This window comes from Salvelinus alpinus, chromosome 23, assembly GCF_045679555.1.
Source record: "Salvelinus alpinus chromosome 23, SLU_Salpinus.1, whole genome shotgun sequence".
Lineage (NCBI taxonomy): Eukaryota > Metazoa > Chordata > Actinopteri > Salmoniformes > Salmonidae > Salvelinus > Salvelinus alpinus.
The window spans coordinates 40,578,653-40,603,562 of NC_092108.1; the positions used below are offsets into that span (position 1 = coordinate 40,578,653).

At 43.3% G+C, this 24,910-nt stretch overlaps 3 protein-coding genes across 3 annotated transcripts in view; 2 read left to right on the plus strand and 1 right to left on the minus strand.

Moving 5' to 3' along the window:
- The first annotated feature begins 518 nt into the window (after nt 1-518).
- On the plus strand, nt 519-7,901 carry LOC139550991 (actin-related protein 2/3 complex subunit 5-like). The gene is made up of 4 exons (XM_071362318.1): nt 519-783; nt 1,311-1,383; nt 1,609-1,785; nt 6,961-7,901. The coding sequence occupies exons 1-4, from the start codon at nt 644-646 to the stop codon at nt 7,021-7,023; spliced, it is 453 nt and encodes a 150-aa protein (XP_071218419.1). The 5' UTR covers nt 519-643; the 3' UTR covers nt 7,024-7,901.
- A 286-nt stretch (nt 7,902-8,187) lies between these two features.
- Nucleotides 8,188-10,044, minus strand: LOC139551272 (serine/threonine-protein kinase pim-3-like). Its single transcript, XM_071362743.1, has 6 exons — nt 9,931-10,044; nt 9,724-9,774; nt 9,204-9,425; nt 8,888-9,044; nt 8,499-8,675; nt 8,188-8,294 (listed from the first exon to the last, which is right to left on the minus strand). The coding sequence occupies exons 1-6, from the start codon at nt 10,042-10,044 to the stop codon at nt 8,188-8,190; spliced, it is 828 nt and encodes a 275-aa protein (XP_071218844.1).
- An 8,428-nt stretch (nt 10,045-18,472) lies between these two features.
- Nucleotides 18,473-24,910, plus strand: part of LOC139551274 (MAM and LDL-receptor class A domain-containing protein 1) — a 30,811-nt gene continuing 24,373 nt past the window's right edge. Inside the window, 5 exon segments of the mRNA XM_071362744.1 lie at nt 18,473-18,596; nt 18,839-18,963; nt 20,911-21,151; nt 21,252-21,520; nt 24,675-24,765. Coding sequence (XP_071218845.1) covers nt 18,473-18,596; nt 18,839-18,963; nt 20,911-21,151; nt 21,252-21,520; nt 24,675-24,765 — 850 coding nt within the window.

Here is a 24,910-nt window from a genome sequence, read left to right on the forward strand (position 1 = left end):
AAAGCTGTCATCAAGGCAAAGGGTGGCTACTTTTAAGAATCTGAAATATATTTTGATTTGTTTAATACTTTTTTGGTTACTACATGACTCCATGTGTGTATTTCATAGTTTATTCTACAATGTAGAAAATAGTAAAAATAAAGAAAAACCCTTGAATGAGTAGGTGTGTCCAAACTTTTGACTGGTACTGTATATATATATATATATATATATATATATATATATAAAATATTTATATATATACTTTTTCGTTGCCTGTTTTGCATGCTATTTTGGCATTAATACGTGTCAAATATCAGTTTGCATACAAAGTAAAACATTTTAAAAAGCCGCATACAAACGGCTTTTTTTTTCATCTCTTTTTTTCTTTCTTGAATAAGGCAGCTCCAAAAGGCAGGCGTTTCAACCTAGCTTTTCACTTAGGCAGAGAGATAGTGTTTTCTTGACCTCTACCACCATCTACTGTTATTTATGAGTACTGCTCCAACTATACAAATCATACATCAACCAATAGAGAGCGCCCTCTATGCGGAAGTGAAGCTGTCAGTGCGAGACAGGAAATTAAACCAGGAATTCTTTTACTGTAAAAGAATCACAGACAGATTGCAGTATTCTTCTTTAAACAACAAAACATATCGTCAAAATGTCGAAAAATACTGATTCGAACCAATTCAGGAAGGTGGACGTTGACGAGTATGACGAGAACAAATTTGTGGATGATGAGGATAATGGAGAGAGTCAGGTCGGTCCAGATGAAGCAGAAGTGGATTCGCTGATCAGACAATATCCTTTTACATTGATTAGATTTACTAAGTGCACAGTTACATTTGATAAAGTGGCGTGAAGCCGATACAGATTTTCTCCAAAATGTTGCAATGCACAGACCATCTGGCAAGTCGTGGTATGATGTTGCAGAATCAAGTATATGCTTTTGCGCGTGTCACTTCAAGTCAGGGCGTGGTGCTCTTTTTTCTTTTAATCTTTTATATATATATATATATATATATATATGAGGAGAAAATACAATACACGTTGTGCAGTCAGATTTGGTGTTTTATTCAGTAGAAGTTTAGTGGTGGTGGTAGGCCTCATATTTTGTTAGTTACCTGAAGACAGTAATTTGTTTCAAAGCAGGTTCTGACAAATTGGGGGGTAGGAAGTGGATTCCACCAGTCAGTTAGTCATTGAGTTTCTGAAACATAAAAGCAACATGATTTGAAGAGGTGAATCAAGCTGACCATGACTGTCTCATCAGTGTTGAACTGTGTTGTGTGTTGTCTCTGTCTGTTTTCCTTAACACTGTGATGCACAGGCAACCTGATGGAAGCTCTGCAGGCTGTGCTGAAGAATCCCCCAATCAACACCAAAAACCAAAATGTTAAGGTGAGCCTTCATTACAACACAATAGATCCGTTTTGAACATTAATAACGGCCCCATGTGAAACACAACTTGCCTCTGTGTTCCTCAAAATACACTTTGAGCTTCCATCTCCTCAAAACTGAACTGTATAGTCTGTGGTTCACACATCATGACATACAGAGTCGAGGCATGTGAAAGTGTGTACTTCCTTAACAGAAGATACTAAAATGTTTGTGTGTGTGTTATAGGATCGTGCTGAGGCCCTGGTGCTTAAAGTGCTGAGCGCCTTCAAGAGTAGTGACATTGAGAAGGCTGTTCAGTCTCTGGATAAGAACGGAGTTGACCTGCTCATGAAGTACATCTACAAGGGTTTTGAGAAGCCTTCTGAAAACAGCAGTGCTACACTGCTGCTGTGGCACGAAAAGGTAAGACTTATCCTTATTGGTGTATGGCTGGAAGCACTTACAAGGTGTGTGGGCATGCTAAAGCCTGACCGATGATACAGTTGAAGTCGGAAGTTTACATACACCTTAGCCAAATACATTTAAACTCAGTTTTTCACAATTCCTGACATTTAATCCTAGTAAAAATTCCCTGTCTTAGGTCAGTTAGGATCACCACTTTATTTTAAGAATGTGAAATGTCAGAATAATAGTAGAGAGAATTATTTATTTCAGCTTTTATTTCTTTCATCACATTCCCAGTGGGTCAGAAGTTTACATACATTCAATTAGTATTTGATCGCATTGCCTTTAAATTGTTTATCTTGGGTCAAACGTGTCAGGTAGCCTTCCACAAGCTTCCCACAATAAGTTGGGTGAATGTTGGCCCGTTCCTCCTGACAGAGCTCGTGAAACTGAGTCAGGTTTGCAGGCATCCTTGCTCACACATGCTTTTTCAGTTCTGCCCACAAATTTTCTATAGGATTGAGGTGAGGGCTTTGTGATGGCCACTCCAATACCTTAACTTGGTTGTCCTTAAACCATTTTTCCACAACTCTGGAAGTATGCTTGGTGTCATTGTCCATTTAAGACACATTTGCGACCAAGCTTTAACTTCCTGACTGATGTCTTGAGATGTTGCTTCAATATATCCACATAATTGTCCTTCCTCATTATGCCATCTATTTTGTGAAGTGCACCAGTCCCTCCTGCAGCAAAGCACCCCCACAACATGATGCTGTCACCCCCGTGCTTCACGGTTGGGATGGTGTTCTTCGGCTTGCAAGCCTCCCCCTTTTTCCTCCAAACATATCGATGGTCATTATGGCTAAACAGTTCTATTTTTGTTTCATCAAACCAGAGGATATTTCTCCAAAAAGTACAATATTTGTCCCCATGTGCAGTTGCAAACCGTAGTCTGGCTTTTTATGGCGGTTTTGGAGCAGTGGCTTCTTCCTTGCTGTGCGGCCTTTCAGGTTATGTCAATATTGGACTCGTTTTACTGTGGATATAGATACTTTTGTACCTGTTTCCTCCAGCATCTTCAGAAGGTCCTTTGCTGCTGTTCTAGGATTGATTTGCACTTTTTATACTAAAGTACGTTCATCTCTAGGAGACAGAACGCGTCTCCTTCCTGAGTGGTATGGCATCTGAGTGGTCCCAGGGTGTTTATACTTGCGTACTATTGTTTGTATAGATGAACGTGGTACCTTCAGGCGTTTGGAAATTACTCCCAAGGATGAACCAGGCTTGTGGAGGTCTACAATTTTCTTTCTGAGGTCTTGGCTGATTTCTTTTGATTTTCCCATGATATCAAGCAAAGAGGTTTGAAGATAGGCCTTCAAATACATCCACAGGTACCCCTCCCATTGACTCAAATGAAAAAAGTAGCCAGTACTTTTTGGTAAAGTAGCCAGTAAAGTAGTCAGAAGCTTCTAAAGTCATGACATCATTTTCTGGAATTTTCCAAGCTGTTTAAAGGCACAGTCAACTTAATGTATGTAAACTTCTGACTTCAACTGTATTCTTGTGGGAAGCTGCTATAGACCACCAAGTGCTAACAGTCAGTATCTGGATAATATGTGTGAAATGCTTGATACTGTATGTGATATCAACAGAGAAGTATAATTTCTGTGTGATTTTAAATATTTACTGGCTCTCATCAAGTTGCCCACTCAAGAATAAAACTTCAAACTGTAACCAGTGCTTGTAAACTGGTTCAGGTTATCAGTCAACCTGCCAGGGTATTTACAAACAGCACAGGAATGAAATCTTCAACATGTATTGACCACATCTTTACTAATGCTGCAGAGATTTGCTTGAAAGCAGTATCCAAATCCATAGGATGTAGTGATCACAATATAATAGCCATATCTAGGAAAACCAAAGTTCCAAAGGCTGGGCCTAATATAGTGTATACGAGGTCATACAATAAGTTTTGTAGTGATTCATATGTTGAGGATGTAAATAATATTTTCTGGTCTGTGGTGTGTAATGAGGAGCAACCAGACGCTGCACTTGACACATTTATGAAATGTCTTATTCCAGTTAATAATAAGGACCCATTAAGAGAATGACTGTAAAAACTGTTAAATCCCCTTGGATAGATGAGGAATTGAATATTGTATGGTTTAGTGGGATGAGGCAAAAGGTATGGCAAATAAGTTTGGCAGCCCAACTGATTGGCAAACGTACTGCAAATTTAAGAAATCATGTGACAAAGCTGAATACAAATAAAAATAAACTATACTATGAAACATAAATAAATGATATAAAGAATGATAGTAAAAAGCTTTGGAGCACCTTAAATTACATTTTGGGGAAAAAGCCAACTCGGCTCCATCATTCATTGAGTCAGATGGCTCATTTATCACAAAACCCACTGATATTGCCATCTTATTTAATGACTTTTTCATTGGCAAGATAAACTTAGTGATGACATGCCAGCAACAAATGCTGACACTACACATCCAAGTATGTCTGACCAAATTATGAAAGACAAGAATTGTACTTTTGAATTCTGTGAAGTCAGTTTGGAAGCGGTGACAAAATGATTGTTGTCTATCAACAATGACAAGCCACCGGGGTCTGACAATCTGGATGGAAAATTACTGATGTTAATTGCGGACGATATTTCCACATATTCAATTTCAGACTACTAGAAAGTGTGTGCCCTCAGGCCTGGAGGGAAGCTTAAGTCATTCTGCTACCCAAGAATAGTAAAGCCCCCTTTACTGCCTCAAATAGCTGACCAATCAGCCTGTTACCAACCCTTAGTAAACTTCTGGAAAAAATAGTGTTTGACTAGATACAATACTATTTCATAATAAATAAAATGACAACAGACTTTTAGCGTGCTTATAGGGAAGGCCACGCAACAAGCACGGCACTTACACAAATGACTGATGATTGGCTGAGAGAAATTGATGATACAATTATTGTGGGGGCTGTTTTGTTAGACTTCAGTGCAGCTTTTGACTTTATCGATCATAGTCTGGTGCTGGAAAAATGTATGTGTTATGGCTTTACACCCCCTGCTGTAATGTGGATACGAGTTACTTGTCTAACAGGACACAGAGGGTGTTCTTTAATGGAAGCCTCTCAAACATAATCCAGGTAGAAGCAGGAATTCCCCAGGGTAGCTGTTTAGGCCACTTGCTTTTTTCAATCTTCACTAACTACATGCTTTGAGTAAGGCCAGTATGTCTATGTATGCGGATGACTCGACGCTATACACGTCAGCTACTACAGCGACTGAAATGACTGCAACACTTAACAAAGAGCTGCGGTTAGTTTCGGTATGGGTAGCAAGGAATAAGTTAGTTCTAAATATTTCCAAAACTAAAAGCATTATATTTGGGACAAATCAATCAATCACTAAACCATAAACCTCAACTACATATCATAATGAATAATGTGGAAATTGAGCAAGTTGAGGTGACTAAACTGCTTGGAGTAACCCTGGATTGTAAATGGTCATGGTCAAAACATATTGAAACAACAGTAGCTAAGATGGGGAGAAGTCTGTCCATAATAAAGTGCTGCTCTGCCTTAACAACACTATCAACAATGCAGGTCCTGCAGGCCCCAGTTTTGCACAGACACATGCATACACACACACACACACACACACAATAACATATGCACTATTTTTATTTTTATTTTTAAATTTAACCTTTATTTAACCAGGTAGGCCAGTTGAGAACAAGTTCTCATTTACAACTCCGACCTGGCCAAGATAAAGCAAAGCAGTGCGACACAAACAACAACACAGAGTTACACATGGAATAAACAAACATGGAATACACACGTACACATGGATTTTGTGTTGTAGATATGTGGTAGTGGAGTATGGGCCTGAGGGGGCACACTTAGTGTGTTGTGAATTCTGTATTGTATAACTGCCTTAATTTTGCCAGACCCCAGGAAGAGTAGCTGCTGCCATGGGGATCCCTAAGAAATACAAATGCTAATTGACTGAACATTCCAAATTTCCCATGGCAATTATGCGTCGTAATATTACTATGCAGCCAGCGATCCGCAGTATCCAAGGTACAGCATCCTATCAACTGCGCTGCTGCGCTTATAGTCTGTGGCGGGCCTGTGCGTCAAATCTTCAACAGCAGTCAGCAGATCTCATGACCCTCTGCCCTGTTTTCCCCAACTCTTAAACTAAGCTTCAAATCCTTTCAAGTAACGCCTTCAATTGGAGCAAGGTAGATAATGAGTCAAATAAGCACTAGGCCTAAAACATAAGCAATAAACGTGAGCTGGTAGATTAGTCAGCCTACACGGGAGAGGGGGGGATTTACTCTCCCAGTTTTGATGTGAGTCTTGCGCAACGGACATGCAGGACCATCCCTAACCTACAGGCCTACTGTGTTTTTAAAAAAAAGATATGGATAAGATGGGTTCATGGTAGGTGCAGTTGGTAGGCTCATGGGTCCTGTGTGGCTCAGTTGGTAGAGCATGGCGCTTGTAGGTTCGATTCCCACGGGGGACCAGTACGAGAGAAAAGTATGAAGATGTAGGCACTTTGATAAGAGCGTCTGCTAAATGACGTAAATGTAAAAATGCCTATCAAAACATTTAGTTGTAAATAGAAGTGCCATGGTCCCAAGGGAAATAGGCCTATGGCAGGAATATGAATTGATATTAATTTAAATATTGTACCTGTAATGCCCCCCGGACAAAATAAATAAACACATTGGTCTCAAAAAAATGACCTATGGGAGGTTTTTTCTATATCCAGAGACTAAAAACCTGAACAGATGAACACATTTTTTTGCAGATGGGGGGAATTGCATTGCAATTATGCATCACTATAGTCATTATATTGTAAGCTTCTGTTTTTAAATAGATAGGCCTACCACAAAACCATGTTATTCATATCAAAACATGCGACGCCTACACACGCAGCAGCGACTGGGCATGTCGCACATCTCACTGACTTCATTAACGGTCCAGAGAGCAAGTGCCTACAAAAACGGTAGCCTACAACAAGTTTTTTGAGACTGTTGGCAGAGACACAAAAGCTGACCAGATAAACATTGAATCAAAATCTACATTTCCAATGGGTGCCGCAAGCTGCTGATATAATGCTGTTATTTGCATTCACTGTATTCATACTGTGTATGTGTCTTTCTGTATGTGTTCTAGGCTCTCTCTGCTGGAGGAGTGGGCTCCATCGTGAGAGTGCTCACAGCCAGGAAAACTGTGTAGGGCTTGTACTGGACCTGACTGATTGCCGCTGGGACCACTCACTCAGGGGATGTGCTGGCACTGGAAACTCCCAGGGCGTGTATTCATAAAGCGTCTCAAAGTAGGAGTACTGATCTAGGATCAGTTTAGCCTTTTTAGATCATAATGAATAAGAATACATGGACACTCTGAGACGCTTTATGAATGTGGGCCCAGAACTGGTTTTCTCTCTACGCTTGAAGGAAGCTCGCAGACATCGGACAACCTGTCTCAAATGGCCCCTTCGTAGTCCTAAAACGCTTAACGATATTCGATCGGAATCCAACGTTTGTCAAATGTTTTGTTGTTGTCAAAGAAGATGAGGAATAGTTATATTGTAAGATTTACATCATCGTAACGTCATAAGGATGACATGTAATATTGTGTCATTTTCCAAGATAAATATTGTGCTATCGTCATGGTGGGTAGGATGGCACCGTAAAGTAAGCTTTCATTCCCTCTAATGCAGAGACCAGTTTGTGTGTGATTATGCTGGAACAAGTTAACCTGGTCCCAGATCTGTTTGTCATCTATAGCCAACTCCACTGGGCATTAATAATATTCAGCACTAACAGATCTAGGACCAAGCTCGGAACAAGTCCTTTGGAATGTAGTGAGGGAGTGATGTTATCACATGTTCCTGGACACATGTCTCAGAGGGCCTTTTCTTTTCTGTAACCTATTTACAAGTATAGAAAAATATCCGAATGTCTTGGTAGAATTATTGAGGGAATATCATGTTCCTTTCGAACAAGTGTAAACATTCTGAATCAAATGACCAAATGCCTTATTGAAATATTCATTTTTTATATATATGCTGTATAGGACATTTCTGGATTTAATAAACAAACATCTTACTATTTTTTTGTAGGTTTTTTGTTCTGAAATCTTCACATTTCTTAAATTTCAGATACGAAAGTTTCTCTATGAAAAAACAAGACAATGGAAAATGTCTATGAAAAAACTGCCAGAAAAAAACCTGACATGCCACTCAGTGTGTTTTGTTTGCTTTCTTCTCTTTATTCATATACTGGCATCTTGCAAAGGTTCATTTTGCATTTCTTCCCTGATCGTTGTTGTCATGGTAACCTGCGAGCCGCCACAACTGACCCAGGTGGTAGATCACCCAGCCTCATGAAGTTCGTCCTAGATCACCGGTCCGTCTGCCATCCAGTCATGAAGGAGGATCTGCTCTAGAACAGGCCTCTTGGTGGGGTCCTGCTGCAGACAGCAGTTGATCAACGCCTTACACTCTGTACCATAAAGAAAAAAATGATAGGATGGTGAGTTTGCCTTTGGGTCTCTCTTTTATATATTTTTTTGTCATTGAGCACCATTTTATGTATCCATAACCACATCCAAATACATACCCACGTTTACCAACACAAACTCTTATTTTCTCTCTCAAATGGTCTATTGCTCTTGCCTCCCTCCAGCTCACCCTCCCTCCCGCTCACCTTTAGTCAGGCCCTTTTTGAAGCGCAGGCGGCCAGCAATGATATCAGCCTCCTTGTTGAAGGGCAGACGGCCACACACCAGGCCGTAGAGCAGTACCCCCAGTGACCAGATGGTGGCGTGGCGGCCCTGGTACACACCGCTCAGCACCCACTCTGGAGGACAGTACTCCTCTGTGCCTGAGGAGGAAGGGGGGAAACATTAGAATAAAAAAATCTTTACCACTGGTCATGTACATTAGGGCACACTGACAAAATGTTTTAAAACGGAAAACAGTAATGAGCGCTTCTTATTGGACAAGTTTAGATAGTGCCTCCCCGTGTCCCTCAGTTGCATTTCGTGCCTACTGAACATAATAACCCTGACCAGCCATTCTCCTGTTTTGTCCTACCTGAGTAGTCTCTGTAGGAGGATTCTCTCAGAAGGTCTCCACAGCCAAAGTCGATGAGCTTAACCCGCAGGTTGTCCGTCTGCACCAGCAGGTTCTCGGCCTTGACGTCTCGGTGCAGGACCCCTCGGTCGCGGCAGTGCCGAACAGCCAGTACCACCTGTAATAACATAATATATGCCTCTTAACAAACAGTGGTTAAGTAAAGTGTGACTAGAGATATTTGTGTATGTGATCCCTGCGGGAAATGAACACACAACCTTAGCGTTTCTAGTGCCACGCTTTTACCAACTGCGACACACAGGTCTAGACCCATCACCTGTATCATGATGATCCTGGCCAGACACTCGTCCACCCGGCCTCCCAGCTCCTCGATGAAATCAAACAGGTCCATGCAGGGATAGGGTCTCTCCAGCACCAGGATGAAACGCTCGGCCTCCTCGAACCAATCCAGCAGGCCCAGCACGTAGCAGCAGGACGGGGGCCGTGAGACGATCTGCATCAGGGCCACCTCCAGGGGCAAGGCACTCCTTTCTCCGGGCTGGAGGTGAGAGGGGTGGGGAAGTTGGAGAGGTGAGGGGGAGAAATGTGGTGCAAAGGTTGAGAGGGGGGTTGCCATTAGATGAGGTGTTCTCCACAGGTGAGAAGGCGAGTGAGGAACAACAACAACAAGCGTTCCCTTTATTGAGAGTAAGGACCGACAGAACCCCCAACCAACCGTTTACCAACGGAGAACGCAAGAGGCCCGAGCCAAACCCAGACCAAACCCCAGTAGCAGCGTTCTTGTCTTCTTAGACTTACGGTACTTGCAATTGCGTCAACTAAAACAGGCTACTTACAAGCTTTACGTATGGCTCGGCCATTCCTCTGTTCACATACTTTATGGCCACCTTGGGGGGAAAAAGCAACACGATATATTCATATAGTAGTGTGCTTTCACTTCTTGCGTTATGTGAATATTGATAGATGAAAATTCTGTTTACTCCTATCCGTTAACTTACTACGACCAAAATTAGAATTCTATAACCAACTGTTAAAAGCTTCACCTGTTGGCCGTCACTTTTGCGCATGGCGGCGTAGACCGCCCCACATCCTCCTTTACCCAGCATGCTCCCCAGTGTGAAGAGAGCCTCAAAGCTACCTGCAACAAAGTTACGCATGAGATAGAGCCCAAATCATCAAAGATTAGAAATAACAAACTCAAGATTAGATACTGATTCATGTCATATCCAAATACTAGTTCTTCTTTAGCCTGGTCCCAGATGTCTTTGTGCTGTCTTGCCAGCTCCTGTGGTCATTGTCAGGCCCATGGCAAGACAGCACTAACACATCTGGGACCAGGCTAATTCTTCTGCTGAAATGATACTACGTGTAGTCTGGTCTTACTGGGGTTGGGTCCAAGATTAAAGATACTAGAGTCTGAGGATGAAGAAGAAGAGGATGATCCTCTATAGTTGTGTAGTGGGTTCTTCAACTGGCCTCTCCTTAGTCGGGTTAGATAGTGAACAACGATGGGTATCTCTGGACTAGTGTTTCTATTGTTCTTATTCCTCTTCCAGCCCTCCCTGGACCACACCCTCTCCACCAACTCCTCACTGCTCTCCTCCTCCTCTCTGGCCCTCTTTCTTCTCTTCCGTTTGGTGTTATCATCACGCCATCTCAGGTTTAGTCCCTTACCATTGTTCACCAACCCTCCTCTCCCTCCCTTCAGTCCCGAGCAGGAAAGAACTGCGCTCTCATTTTCCTCCTCCTCGTCTTCCTCTTCCTCCTTGACTTCGTTCTGTCCTCTCAGGGTTTCCTCTTTTCTCTTCCTCCCTCTCTCTCTAATGGCAGCAGCTTCTCTCTCAAGCTCAGCCTGCCTATGTGGAGCTGGGGCTCTGGGCCTGAGTCTATAAGTGTACGTTAAGGCTGGAGTGACCTGTCTTCCTACTGTCTCACTCTGAGAAGGACTTCTGCTGGATGTCTCACTTCGACTTCTGCGTCGGCTCAGGAGCGATCCCTCCCCCATGTCCTTGGCTTTGACTCTCTCTCTGGACTTCAGTTTGATCATGTTGGGCCTCATGCATGGGTTCTTGGCTCGGGATGGACCGGGAGAGTCCTTGTTGGTGGGTTCGCTCCTACTTGGTTTTGGTTTGGGTCTGGCTCGGCCTCTAGCGTTCTCTCTTGGTAAATGGTTGGGTGTTCTGTTGGTCCTTACTCTCAACAAATAAGGGAATGCTTGTTGTTGTTGTTCCTCCTCACTCTCTGTCTCCTGGGAGTGACTCTCCCTGACGCTCAGCCCTGATATCTCTTCAAACAGACAAGCAGCTTGCTTCGTCGTTCTTCTACTTTCTCTCTCCTGTCTTTCTCCTTCGCTCTCTCCAGATGTCTCACTCTCACTGGCAGAGCCGGAGCTGCTGCTGCTGCTTCCTTCCTCTTCTTCCTTACTCTCATCACTCTCTCCCTCCCTCTCTCTGCAGCTCCCAGGAGATTGGTCCCTCTCGATCTGGGACCTGCGTCTCCTGATAGGTTTGGCTAACCTCCTGCCTTGGGGAGAGTTTCTCCTTCTTCTGCCCCTCCCCACAGAGTCGGCCTCCAGCCTCTTACGGGGAGAGCGTTTCATCCCATCTCTAGAGGCGATTAGTGGAGGCCTGCGCCTCCTCACAGAGTTGGCATCCATTCTCCTGCGCTGTGTCTGGGGAGAGTCTCTCCTCTCTGTTGGCTCAGAGGCTCCTGGTGGGTAGGGGCAAGCCGGAGTCCCACGCTTCCCTCTCCCCTCTCTCCCCCTCCTCAGCACTTTCAGTGAGTCTCTGGCCATGGAGAGAGGACTCCTGAGACCCCTACGCCTCCCACAGACTGGCAGGGAAACAGAGTACCACTAAGTTTTTCAGACAGAAACAATCGCCTACCGTATGTTTTCCCATTATAATCTAATAATATGCTTGATTTGTAGCCCTCGCCTCTTTAATGGCACAACTTTGATTATCTTTAAAAGAAAAGTTCATTCAGACAGGGTTGACCTTACTAATACTCTGTAATAGTAAACATATGCATTTACAAAGTAAATGCATAATTCAAACTATTGGCATGTTCTATATATTGTAATAACCAATGATATTGTAATGCAATATTTATTTTCAATGAATTATCTGAACCTACCAGGGGCAGTTGATGGATTTGACAACCTCCAAGATGCCATAACTCATGACCCACTGACTTTGTTGACCCCAAATGGATACAGAGGCATGGTGATGTCACAATAAACCACAGGTGACTGTTCATGATGTCATAATGTGACTGTGCTTGGAAACAATATGATGTCACAGAGGAGGTTCCAAATCACAATTCCATAGTCTGACTACCATAGTAACATGTTATTTGCGTTATTTAGAAGTTAATCTATCAATAACCCAATGAATTTTACTATGGTAAATCATTTGTATTAACTTTAATTTTCTTTAAAATGTACGTCCCAATCACGTCACTTTTGTCTCCGTGTCGATTAGATTAGAATGTTAATGATTAGTAGACTAATCTACATCACACAGTAGCGTATCACTGACTTTGGTTTCCAGACCTCAAATTAAACTGTCACCCTTCCACTGATCGGTAACTGTACAGTCGTTTGACATCGGTGTACTGTTCCCACTCTCAACACTGACGACTAGGTTCACTGCCAGTTGGTTACAAGCACACTTGATTTGTTTTGCCTCAACTCCCACCGCCTTACAATCTCTAGGAAAGCTGGCAAAGACAGGAACACAGTGAGGAATCAAGGGGCAGAACCATATAACTGTCTCTCTAGCTCCGGTAGTCCAGAGCTCAGCTGTGCTGTGCCAGACAGACAGAGTGATAGGGTTCAGGGACCGTTTTCAAAAAGCATCTCAGATTAGGAGTGCTGATCTAGGATCAGGTCCCCCCTGTAATACAATCTTCTACATTATGATCGAAAACGCTAAACTGATCCAAGATCAGCACTCCTACTCTGAGACTCTCTTAATGAATACTGGCCCTGAAATACATGGCGGGCCATAAAGACTAGGCAGAGGGAATGTAATGTGAGTTTAATGAGTGCACTGTGTGGACTTTAAGCACATGCTATTGATAAGACCAAACGGTTGAGATAATGGAATCTTTATAAAAACGAGCTGTCAATCAGTTCCTTGGAAGTGATGGTAAAGTGTATACCAGTCAGGCAGTTTTCTGAAGCCTCACTTTTTCTTTTCTTTCTTTTCTGTATTTATTGTATAGTTTCCATGGTTTGTTCAACATGAGAAGATTATTGGTTCTCATATCAGGTGAGTATACCTACACATGATGACTTAGAATGATGATGACTGTGTGTGTCTCTTGGAAGAGTGTATAAGCAGGACAGTGAGGGTGGTCTCACGTGTGGCGCAACAGTAGTACCTAGAGGGAATGGAATGGTCGTCAGAGGTCGTCAGTAGTCGTTATATTCAAACGGTTGCAATTGTAATCGACTTTCGCTTCGTGAATATGTGTCCAGCACGGCAGACAATAATCAGCAGCAGTGCTATTCAGAATGAAAATACTTTACATATTTCTTCATTTGTTTCTCCCTTTCTCATTTTAGTAGACACACCCCCTGAATTCTATTAATTGCAGTTTGCCAATGTAATGTTGTCAATAAAATATAGAATGATCAGATCCAGGAAGTCCAGGAACTCCTCTAATAGGAATTTTTATTTTTCAGTCTTTTTGGTCCTAGTTTCCTGTTGCCCTGAGAGAGAATTCCTGTGTGCGACAGGCAAATGTGTCCCCGTTGATGATGTCTGTGATTTCAAGGACGACTGTGACGATGGTTCCGATGAGGAGTTCTGTGGTACGTCAATCTGAAATCTTACTCCGGCTTCTCTGCGTACTCTTCAGCTCCAGAGAGCTGTTATTCTCTTCTCTGTGTTCATGTCAAATGCCCGACAGAGGCTGTGGAAACCAGTTGTTTCTTACTTTGATGAAAAAAAACAAGCGTTTCTATTGGACAAGTTCAGGTAGTCAATCCCTGTGTCTGCCTGTTATCTTCTGTTCTGTGCCTAATGAATATGACCCTGGTCTCCCCTCTCAGGGTCGTGTGATTTTGAGCGCCACTCCTGTGGATGGAACGACAGCAGTGTGGGAGTGTACCGCTGGAGTCTGGAGATGGCTAACATCAGCCTGATACCTGGACAGGACCACACCACGGGATCACCCTGGGGTACATGTTTACATTTACATTTAAGTCATTTAGCAGACGCTCTTATCCAGAGCGACTTACAAATTGGTGCATTCACCTTATGATATCCAGTGGAACAACCACTTTACAATAGTGCATCTAACTCTTTTAAGGGGGGGGGGGGGGTTAGAAGGATTACTTTATCCTATCCTAGGTATTCCTTAAAGAGGTGGGGTTTCAGGTGTCTCCGGAAGGTGGTGATTGACTCCGCTGACCTGGCGTCGTGAGGGAGTTTGTTCCACCATTGGGGTGCCAGAGCAGCGAACAGTTTTGACTGGGCTGAGCGGGAACTGTACTTCCTCAGAGGTAGGGAGGCGAGCAGGCCAGAGGTGGATGAACGCAGTGCCCTTGTTTGGGTGTAGGGCCTGATCAGAGCCTGAAGGTACGGAGGTGCCGTTCCCCTCACAGCTCCGTAGGCAAGCACCATGGTCTTGTAACGGATGCGAGCTTCAACTGGAAGCCAGTGGAGAGAGCGGAGGAGCGGGGTGACGTGAGAGAACTTGGGAAAGTTGAACACCAGACGGGCTGCGGCGTTCTGGATGAGTTGTAGGGGTTTAATGGCACAGGCAGGGAGCCCAGCCAACAGCGAGTTGCAGTAATCCAGACGGGAGATGACAAGTGCCTGGATTAGGACCTGCGCCGCTTCCTGCGTGAGGCAGGGTCGTACTCTGCGAATGTTGTAGAGCATGAACCTACAGGAACGGGTCACCGCCTTGATGTTAGTTGAGAACGACAGGGTGTTGTCCAGTGTTGACATGTCTCAATACATGTCTCTAAGTTCATCTTCCTTCCATTGAAACTAAATGGACGAAAGAGGATCTCAGTGCTACGATGCTTTTGGGAAACACAGCCCTAGTTGAATAGAATGGTCACATAGCTCCATTGTTATGACTGCTGTGTTGTCCATGTGCATCTTTGTACAGTATCTGTGCTGCCTGCTTGATGTGCGTGTTTATATGTCCCAGGTCATGTTATGCATGTGGAAGGCGACTCAGCAACATACTTTGTCAGAGCCGCGTTGTGGCATTCCATTGACAAACCAATGGCTTTGGGATGCCATATAAGGTAAGGAGAAATTCTGTACTAGTCAGCGTTACCCTTTGATTTATGGCACAGATGTTTTAATCATTGCGTAACAAAAAAGAGGAGGGAGAGTTCGTGAGGTATAAAGTCCTAGTTTTTCTCTGGGAATAAGTTTGTTTGGTGTCTTCTTAAAAGTATTTAACAACCTGATGGTGTATTGAAACAGCTATTGACTAAAATACAAACAAATGTGTTTCTGTGGTAGCTAGAGCTCATTTACTATGATATCAAGAAAGAGATTAAAATGTTGTTTGTGGGTTCTTAGCCAGACATGATCAGAGGTAATTGGCCTTAGCCATTAGGTCCAAGCCTCTTGTTGAGGTCGCTACAGTAGCTGTTGTACTAAGGATGCTCTGATATTTTTAGCTTCTGGTACCACCTCCATGGAGACTTTAGTGCGTCCTCTCGGATGTATCTGAAGATGATCCGAAACACTGGGAGCACAGAATTACTGAAGATCTACAAGCCACAGCAGACTAGAGGATGGGAGAATGCTACGGCCTTCATCGGTAATCAACCAGGAGGTTTCAAGGTTGGCATTGGAAACAAACACACACACACTCACACTCACTCACACTCGTACACGCACACTCTTTTTCTTTCTTGCTCCCGCTCTCTTTTTCTCACCCCTTAGTTGGAGTTTTCTGTGGAACCCTCATCCCCTGGAGCTCAGGACATCATGCTGGATGATATCAGCTTTGAGAGCTGTGGGGAAGGGGACATACCTGCAGGCTCCCAACTCCTCACCTGTGACTTTGAGAAGGACACCTGTGCCTGGTAATGACAATAACAATATCAACCATAATAAGAATCCATTTAATCTCCAATCCTCATAATCATACTCATCATCATCCTTAAGATAACAATATTCCTGGTTATGTTTAAAGGTACCCAGACCACACTGTTTCCCTTCTGTGGAAGAGAGCAAGAGGAATAGACCACACTACTGGCAGTGGTAGGTCAAGTGTTTGCCAAAGCACAGACTAGATCATATCCTAGATTAAGAGTCAGGAAATGTAAACGGGATTATTCTCTTGGTGTGTGTTTTGTTTATTTGATGTATATTTTGGATGTTGACTACACTACATATGCAACAGTATGTGGACACCCCTTCGAATTAGTGGATTTGGCTGCTTCTCAGCCACAACCGTTGCTGACATGTGTATAAAATCAAGCGCACAGCCATGCAATCTCCATAGACAAATATTGGCAGTAGAATGGCCTTACTGAAGAGCTCAGTGACTTTCAACGTGGACCGTCTTAGGATGCCACCTTTCCAACAAGTCAGTTCGTCAAATTTCTGCTCTGCTAGAGCTTCCTGGTCAACTGTAAGTGCTGTTATTGTGAAGTGGAAATGTCTAGGAGCAACAACAGCTCAGCCGCAAAGTGGGAGGCCACACAAGCTCACAGAACGGCACCGCTGAGTGCTGAAGCGTGTAGGGCATTAAAATCGTCTGTCCTCGGTTGCAACACTCACTACCAAGATCCAAACTGCCTCCGGAAGCAAGATCAGCACAGTAACTGTTAGTTGGGAGCTTAGTGAAATGGCTTTCCATGGCCAAGTAGCCGCACACAGGTTTAAGATCACCATGCACAATGCCAAGTGTCAGCTGGAGTGGTGTAAAGTTCACCGCCTTTGGCCTCTGGAGCAGTGGAAATGCATTCTCTGGAGTGATTAATCACGCTTCACCATCTGGCAATCCGACAGATGCTACAGCATACAATGACATTCAAGACAATTCTGTGCTTCCAAGTTTGTGGCAACAGTTTGGGGACGGCTCTTTCCTGTTTCAGCATGACAATCCCACCATGCACAAAGCAAAGTCCATACAGAAATGATTTGTTGAGATCGGTGTGGAAAAACTTGACTGGCCTGCACAGAGCCCTGACCTCAACGCCATCGAACACCTTCATGATGAATTGGAATGCCGACTGCGAGCCAGGCCTAATCACCCAACATCAGTGCCTGACCTCACTAATACTCTTTTGGCTGAATGGAAGCAAGTCTCTGCAGCAATGTTCCAACATCTAGTGGAAAGTCTTTCCAGAATAGTGGAGGCTGTTGTAGCAGCAAAGGGGGGACCAACTCCATATTAATGCCCATGATTTTGGAATGAGATGTCTGACCGAGCAGGTGTCCACATACTTTTGCTCATGTAGTATATGTTTCTGTAGATTAGATTACAATATTGTATATATTACAATATTGACAGATTTTGGTGAGAGTGAGCCCTCTCGCTTTGCCTCTTCCTCTTTGTCTTAGTCCTGCTTGCAACCAGTCCTTCATGATACGCTTGTCCTCTGGTTGGTATTTTCATCAGAACAACTTAGTCCTTTTTTAACAGACTAAGGGCGTCTTACAGTATCTATTTGACAAGCGTTCCGTAAAATGCAATATTGTAGATTACATTTCACATGGTAATCAGAAACTAGGTTTCCATCCAATTGGAGAGATTTTCATGCAAATATGCTAAAACCTGCATAAAAATTATATGTGCATTTCCCATCAGAGATGGATTTCCATCAAATTGATTTATTGCGGATTAAATGCTGTGCGTGATGACGTTGTGCACATAAAAATAACTTTAGCGATTTAGTTTTGTCACAAAAATTGTTGCGTTATAGCGGATGTACCCACTCTGGTCTTAGCACATGCCAACAACTCGGATACAGTGCTGGTAGGCCAGCCTATTATTATGGACTAGAGCGAGATTATTTTTATTTGTCAAACTTCAGCCAAGCCTGGATCATCATGTCACCAGAATAAGACCATCGATATTTATTGGAAAGGAGCATCAAACTCATCACCGTGCACTTTCACCACCCTGTGAAGTTCATCATGATGTATTTAATCTGTAGCCTAATAAACTGCATGCTTTCCAGAGTCGTAGTAGGAGGCCCATACAGCATCATAGCGTGACTCCAAGTTTACTTCGATATGATGGTTATTATATCAATATGTGTTCATGAATCCGTTTCCACCGCCATTTCTCGCATAATTCATTTTACTGAAACAAAAAGATCCCACCTAGCAATTATTTATTTTTTTACCAAAGAATTAGCTGTTTCTATCAGGACTGTTGTTCCATTTTTTTAAATCCATTCTTTACTTGCATAAAAAAGTTGGATGGAAACCTGGTTAGAGTACAAGATCGTTCTCAAGTGTGTGTGTGTGTGTGTGTGTGTGTGTGTGTGTGTGTGTGTGTGTGTGTGTGTGTGTGTGTGTGTGTGTGTGTGTGTGTGTGTGTGTGTGTGTGTGTGTGTGTGTGTGTGTGTGTGCGTTAACAGGTTATTTCATGTCCATTAACGCCAGCAGCGGGCTGGACCCCTCATCAACAGCCAGACTCATCAGCTACCCTCAGCCAGCAGGCACAGTCATCTGTGTTAGCTTCTGGTATCGCATGTACGGCAGGGATATTGGTAAGGTCTTTTTTTAGGCGCCGCTGATGGCCAAATTCAATATCTTTGAATTCATTATTTGCAAAAGGCAATTAGTATTTTTTCGTCCCAATAAAGATACAATTAAGTGGGGAGTTTCAATAGGCATGATAACTCTGACATCAGACTCCGAGGAGGCCAAGGGGGATCAAAACAGACCAAATGGTGCCTACTGCTTATTGTCACAGTTCAACAGACATGACCCTTATCTGGTCCTTCTCCAGGCTCCGTGAGGTTCCTCACCAAGTCAACCGGAGAGCCAGAGACTGTTGTGTGGATGAGACATGGGACTCAGGGGAACAAGTGGCGCTTTACAGACCTTACCTTCACCACTGACACCCCACTACAGGTACATACCATATGTCGGATCTTAATTTGACCCCTTTCGTCGCAGGAGCAAAATAATCCTGCAGCAGAAGGATTTGAATGGATATTTAATATTTAGATTAAATTGACATATTTGTAGGGGTAGATGTAATTTTTGTTATAATAAATTGTTCAAGGCAAACAATAGACCAAATAAACGATTGGTTGCTTCAGTGCCTGTGTGATCCAGTGGTTACAGCCGCTGACCCGGCTCACGTATGCCGGAGTCGGCATGGGTTTGAATCAATAATGTATATAAACCCTGGATTGCTGAGGCATTCCCCAGTAGGAGCAGTCCTCCATAGGAATGAATAGTATTTCACTAAACATTTTCAAGGACAAAATTACATGTATTAAAGTATTTTTTGTTGTAGTCGGGACAGTATCATTAGTAATCTCAAAAAATTATACTTTAAGGAAAATGTTTCACATATTTTTTCATTTGAATGTTTAGCTCACATAGTATAATTTTAAAGTATGCATTAAGGTGTCTGTAATAGAATAAATGTGGCAAAAATGAATGTAGACAGGTGGCAGCGCCAATTGGCCCAGCGTCGTCCGGGTTCGGGGATGGTTTGGCCGGCCGGGTTGTACGGTGTTTCCTCTGACACATTGGTGCGGCTGGCTTCCAGGTTAAGCGAGCAGTGTGCCAAGAAACAGTGCAGCTTGGCAGGGTTGTTTTTCGGGGGACGTGTGGTTCTCGACTTTTGCGTCTCCCAAGTCCGTACAGGAGTTGTAGCGATGGGACATGACTGTAATTACCAATTGGGGAGAAAAAGAACTACAGGCTACGGACTTTGTTTGGTGTCAGTCTTCACTGAAGACTGCCTGTGCTGGAGGACATCTGCAAGATGCTGCTGGCAGGGTTAAATAATAAATTCATGTCAAATCAGTTAGACTAAGTTGTTTTCTTTTTTGTTTGCTGTCACAGTTTACCATAAGGGGTAAAAAATGACCAAACTAAATTTGTAACTACTACTTCTGACTGGATACTTTGTTTACTCTTACTGGAGGAGCTGCTTAAGAGGGCTTGAGTAGTTTCTTAATTGAGTAAATTACAATTTACTGTTATGTTCAGATGTTCAGTACTTTACCCACCTCTGCAAATGATACGTAGCCTAACTATAAAACGTGGGCGAGCATCCACACTGGAGGGAAGTTTATTGTTCTACAGTAGGCCTAAATCAATCAGCTGATGGCCCAAATCAGCTCATCAACTCAGCCAGGGAAACAAACAGTAGCCTATTATTGGTTTTCACATCTTTCATTATGTGACAATGGATAGGCTAACGGGTAGCCTTCAGAATGTAGCTTATTGGAATATATTTTTTTTTAAAGGGGTCTATTGCAACCGTCGATGGCACTATATTATCGCCAGTTGATGTCTTGTTAAACCGTATGCGCTAAATTGCAACCATTATTGGTCACCACATTTCCGCTCCCTAAAAGATGATGTTGGTGTTACCTTAGTCAGAGATCTGTATATAATGATGAGATGCTCATGTCTCCACCCTAACAATGGGAGTTGTTGTCCCAAAAGCAGGAATCGCAGGCATCAAATTGAGGCCCGCATATTATTAAGCCCACAGAAACGCATTGGTCTTATTCTGGACAGATTTTGGTGAGAGTGAGCCCTCTCGCTTTGCCTCTTCCTCTTTGTCTTAGTCCTGCTTGCAACCAGTCCTTCATGATACGCTTGTCCTCTGGTTGGTATTTTCATCAGAACAACTTAGTCCTTTTTTAACAGACTAAGGGCGTCTTACAGTATCTATTTGACAAGCGTTCCGTAAAATGCAATATTGAAAGCATCCTGTCGGGCTGTATCACCGCCTGGTACGGCAAATGCACCGTCTATACATTTTGACCATATACCTTCTGTATTTTTCAATGTATTGTCATGTATTTTGACCACATAACGTGTGTTTTTCAGTTCATATTGGAGGCTGTGGTGGGTGGTAAGAAAGGTAGCATTGTCATAGATGACGTGGTAGTGAGCAGCAGCAGCATTGTGAATGGCTCCTGTCCGGCGGAGAGAGAGTGCACCTTCCAGGGGTCCCTGTGTGGCCTGCAGGTGGAGATGTCTGGAGACTTCACCTGGAACAGAACCACCGGGGCCCTGGGGGCCAACACCTCCAGCCCAGCGCTGGATCACACTCTGGGTACTGAACTGGGTGAGAGACATACACACACACACACACACGCAGTCACACAAGCAGGCACTCGTACACACACACACACTCATCCTGTATATGATGGTATGTTTTTGCTCAGGATACTACCTGAGTGCCCAGCTGTGGAACCACCACGTGGGTAGCAGGGGGCGTATGATAACGGGGGTGAACGATGCCACCCCTCGCAGTGGAGAGTGCTGGATGTTTTGGTACCACATGGAGGGCAGGGCCTCAGGGGAGCTCAACATCTACCTGCAGCCCTTCCCAGGCTCCAGGACCCAGACCCTACTGTGGAGCAGGACTGGAGACCAGGGAGATCGCTGGAGACACGGCCGAACTACGGTCCTCAGCCCTGATATACCTTACCAGGTACATGCAGACACTACTGGTGCTGCTTTTACTACTACTGCTGGTGCTACTACTACTCCTACTACTACTACTGATGCTACTACTACTACTGGTGCTGCTGCTACTACTACTGCTACTACTACTACTACTACTGGTGCTGGCTGCTACTGGTGATATTACTAGTGGTACTACTACTGCCACTACTACTCCTACTACTACTACTGATGCTACTACTGCTACTACTACTCCTACTACTACTACTGATGCTACTACTACTACTAGTGCTGCTGCTACTACTACTACTGGTGCTGCTACTACTGGTGATATTACTAGTGGTGCTACTACTACTGGTGCTGCTACTACTACTGGTGCTACTACTACTGGTGCTGCTACTACTACTACTGGTGCTGCTACTACTACTACTGGTGCTGCTACTACTGGTGCTACTACTACTGGTGCTGCTACTACTGGTGCTGCTACTACTGGTGCTGCTACTACTGGTGCTGCTACTACTGGTGCTGCTACTACTGGTGCTGCTACTACTGGTGCTGCTACTACTACTGGTGCTGCTACTACTACTGGTGCTACTACTACTACTGGTGCTACTACCACTGTTGCTACTACTACTACTACTGATGTTGCTACTGCTACTACCAGTGCTGCTGCTACTACTACTGGTGCTACTACTACTACTGGTGCTGCTACTACTACTACTACTGGTGCTACTACTACTACTGATGTTGCTACTGCTACTACCACTGCTGCTGCTACTACTACCACTACTGATTTTGCTACTACTACTACTACTACTACTGATGTTGCTACTACTACTACTACTGATGTTGCTACTGCCACTGCTGCTGCTACTACTACTACTACTGATGTTGCTACTGCCACTGCTGCTGCTACTACTACTACTGGTGTTGCTACTACTACTACTGGTGCTGCTACTACTACTACTGGTGTTGCTACTACTACTACTACTACTACTGGTGCTGGTGCTGCTACTACTACTACTGGTGCTGCTACTACTACTACTACTACTGGTGCTGCTACTACTACTACTACTACTGGTGCTACTACTACTACTACTGGTGCTACTACTACTACTACTACTACTGGTGCTGCTACTACTACTACTACTGGTGCTGCTACTGGTGCTACTACCACCACTGCTGCTGCTACTACTACTACTGCTGCTACTACCACTGGTGCTACTATTACTACTACTGATGTTGCTACTGCTACTACCACTGCTGCTGCTACTACTACTACCACTGCTGCTGCTACTACTACTACTACTGATGCTGCTACCACTACTATTATTATTACTACTGCTACGACTGCTGCTGCTGCTACTGCTACCACTATTACTACTGCTACAATTACTACTGCTACTACTACTACTGCTACTACTGCTGCTGCTGCTGCTACTACTACTATGGATTATTTGTAATGGAGATTAAGTAATCAAATTACAAAAATGAAGTAACTGTAATCAGCCCGGATGATTTAAAAACATTTTTCATCAAGATTACAGTTACTTTCTTAAACAGCTAATGACATTTAGGATTTCTTCATCTAATATGAGTAGGAACATTTGATAACACTTCGTCAGCACTGCTGTCATTTTGTGCACCCTCAAGACTTTTCACATGCTCTTAACTCGGCAAGATTCTATTGTCCTGCTGAGCGCCCATCAAGGGTCCATGGCTTCTTTTTTTATTCCAATTGATTGAATCAATAGGTAAGGCTACCAAACCATTTACCACAGGCCTGGTCAATCAGAAAGTTGTCTGGACTCCATAGAGTTGCTGCTTTGTGGTGTATTTACAGTTCACTTTCACTCTGTCTCTGAGTAGCAGGAAAGAAAATGTTTTCTAATTGAGCAACATTTCAAACCGCGAATTATAGAACCTATTGTCCAACCCAAATGTTATGATAATCAGTGGTTAAGGTTATACATCACAGTATCTTGAATCATGCATTCCTGCTCGGACATGCTAATTAATTTAAACAATTGATTTATTGAATCATACCATTTTAGTAGTCTATTAGACTTAGGTCATTTGAGTGGGTTTAAGATAAGATCATTAGACTACTCGTGTGTTCTATTGCCTGACCCCGCATGACCAAATTTGTTGGCTTGTGCCGCCAATTGAAAACGTTAGGAAAAAGTTTCTATTGAGCCCTGTGGATGGTCTCAAAATATCAAATATAATGTGAATTATAGAATCTGTGTGCTTTCACACCAGTCCCCAAATTAGAAATAGTCATGTTACTATTTTTTAGTTGCAGTTAAAATATGCCCGGGGTGTTAGAATTGAAAGTAATCGGTTACGTTACTGATTACTTTACTTTTCATGTTAAAAGTAATCTGCCCAACACTGACTATTACTACACAACTGAATTGAAATCACATTGACCCCAACTGTGGCGTTTGCATGTGAAAGCCAAACACACATTTTGGTCATACATTAATTAACACTAGAAGTAGATCCACACTGATAAAGTGTTTTATCACATGTAAACCGCTAAACGTCTGATTGAGCGTCATAAATCATCATCCAATGAAAAGATAAAGAAAAGAGGCATCTTGCTTTTCTGTGCTGGAGATAAAACAGCTGGCACGTACATGGTTGAGTTTGTCACAAAGTCCGCCATGGTCTGCGATATAATCTTTGGATCATCTGAAAAACGGAAATATACCCTCAACATAATCAGATCCGTTTTGTGCAAACAGTCTGGTGAGTGCTGACGTGCAATCTGCAGTCAGGTTGTGCACTTCAACCCTTCCGTAGACTACTAAAGGTGTACTAGCACACACAGAGAATGAGAGTACGGGGTGAGAATGAGAGTACGGGGTGATATCTAGGCATCCTATTGGCACCCTATTCCCTAAATAGTGCACTACTTTTGACCAGAGCCCTACAGTGGTGCACTATATAGGGAATAGAGTGCCATTTCAGACAAACCCTAAATATAGTATGACTTCTACTCTGGGATTCAGCTAAGGACACGTTCAGCTGAGGACCACTGTTTACTGTACCCTGTAATCTACTTTCCCACTAATTTACACTTATGAAGCATGGACCCTGTACGTATTGTAGTACAATCAAACACAGACAGTTCATAGATAGACTAAGATTACAGCAATGTGTTTCCTGATTGACAGGTCATCTTTGAGGCTGTGGCCGGGGATGACCGGGAGGGGGACATTGCCATTGATGACCTCACACTTGTTAATGGGCCGTGTCCACCACAAGGTGAGTGTGTCAATGGATCGATGACCAGTGGGATGTTCATGTAAAAACAAAAATACACACAGAAACCAGAAAGGCTCTGAAAGCTATTCTTACTATGTGTGTGTTCTTGAGTTCGTGCATGCGTCCATCCATGTGTGTGTGTGCA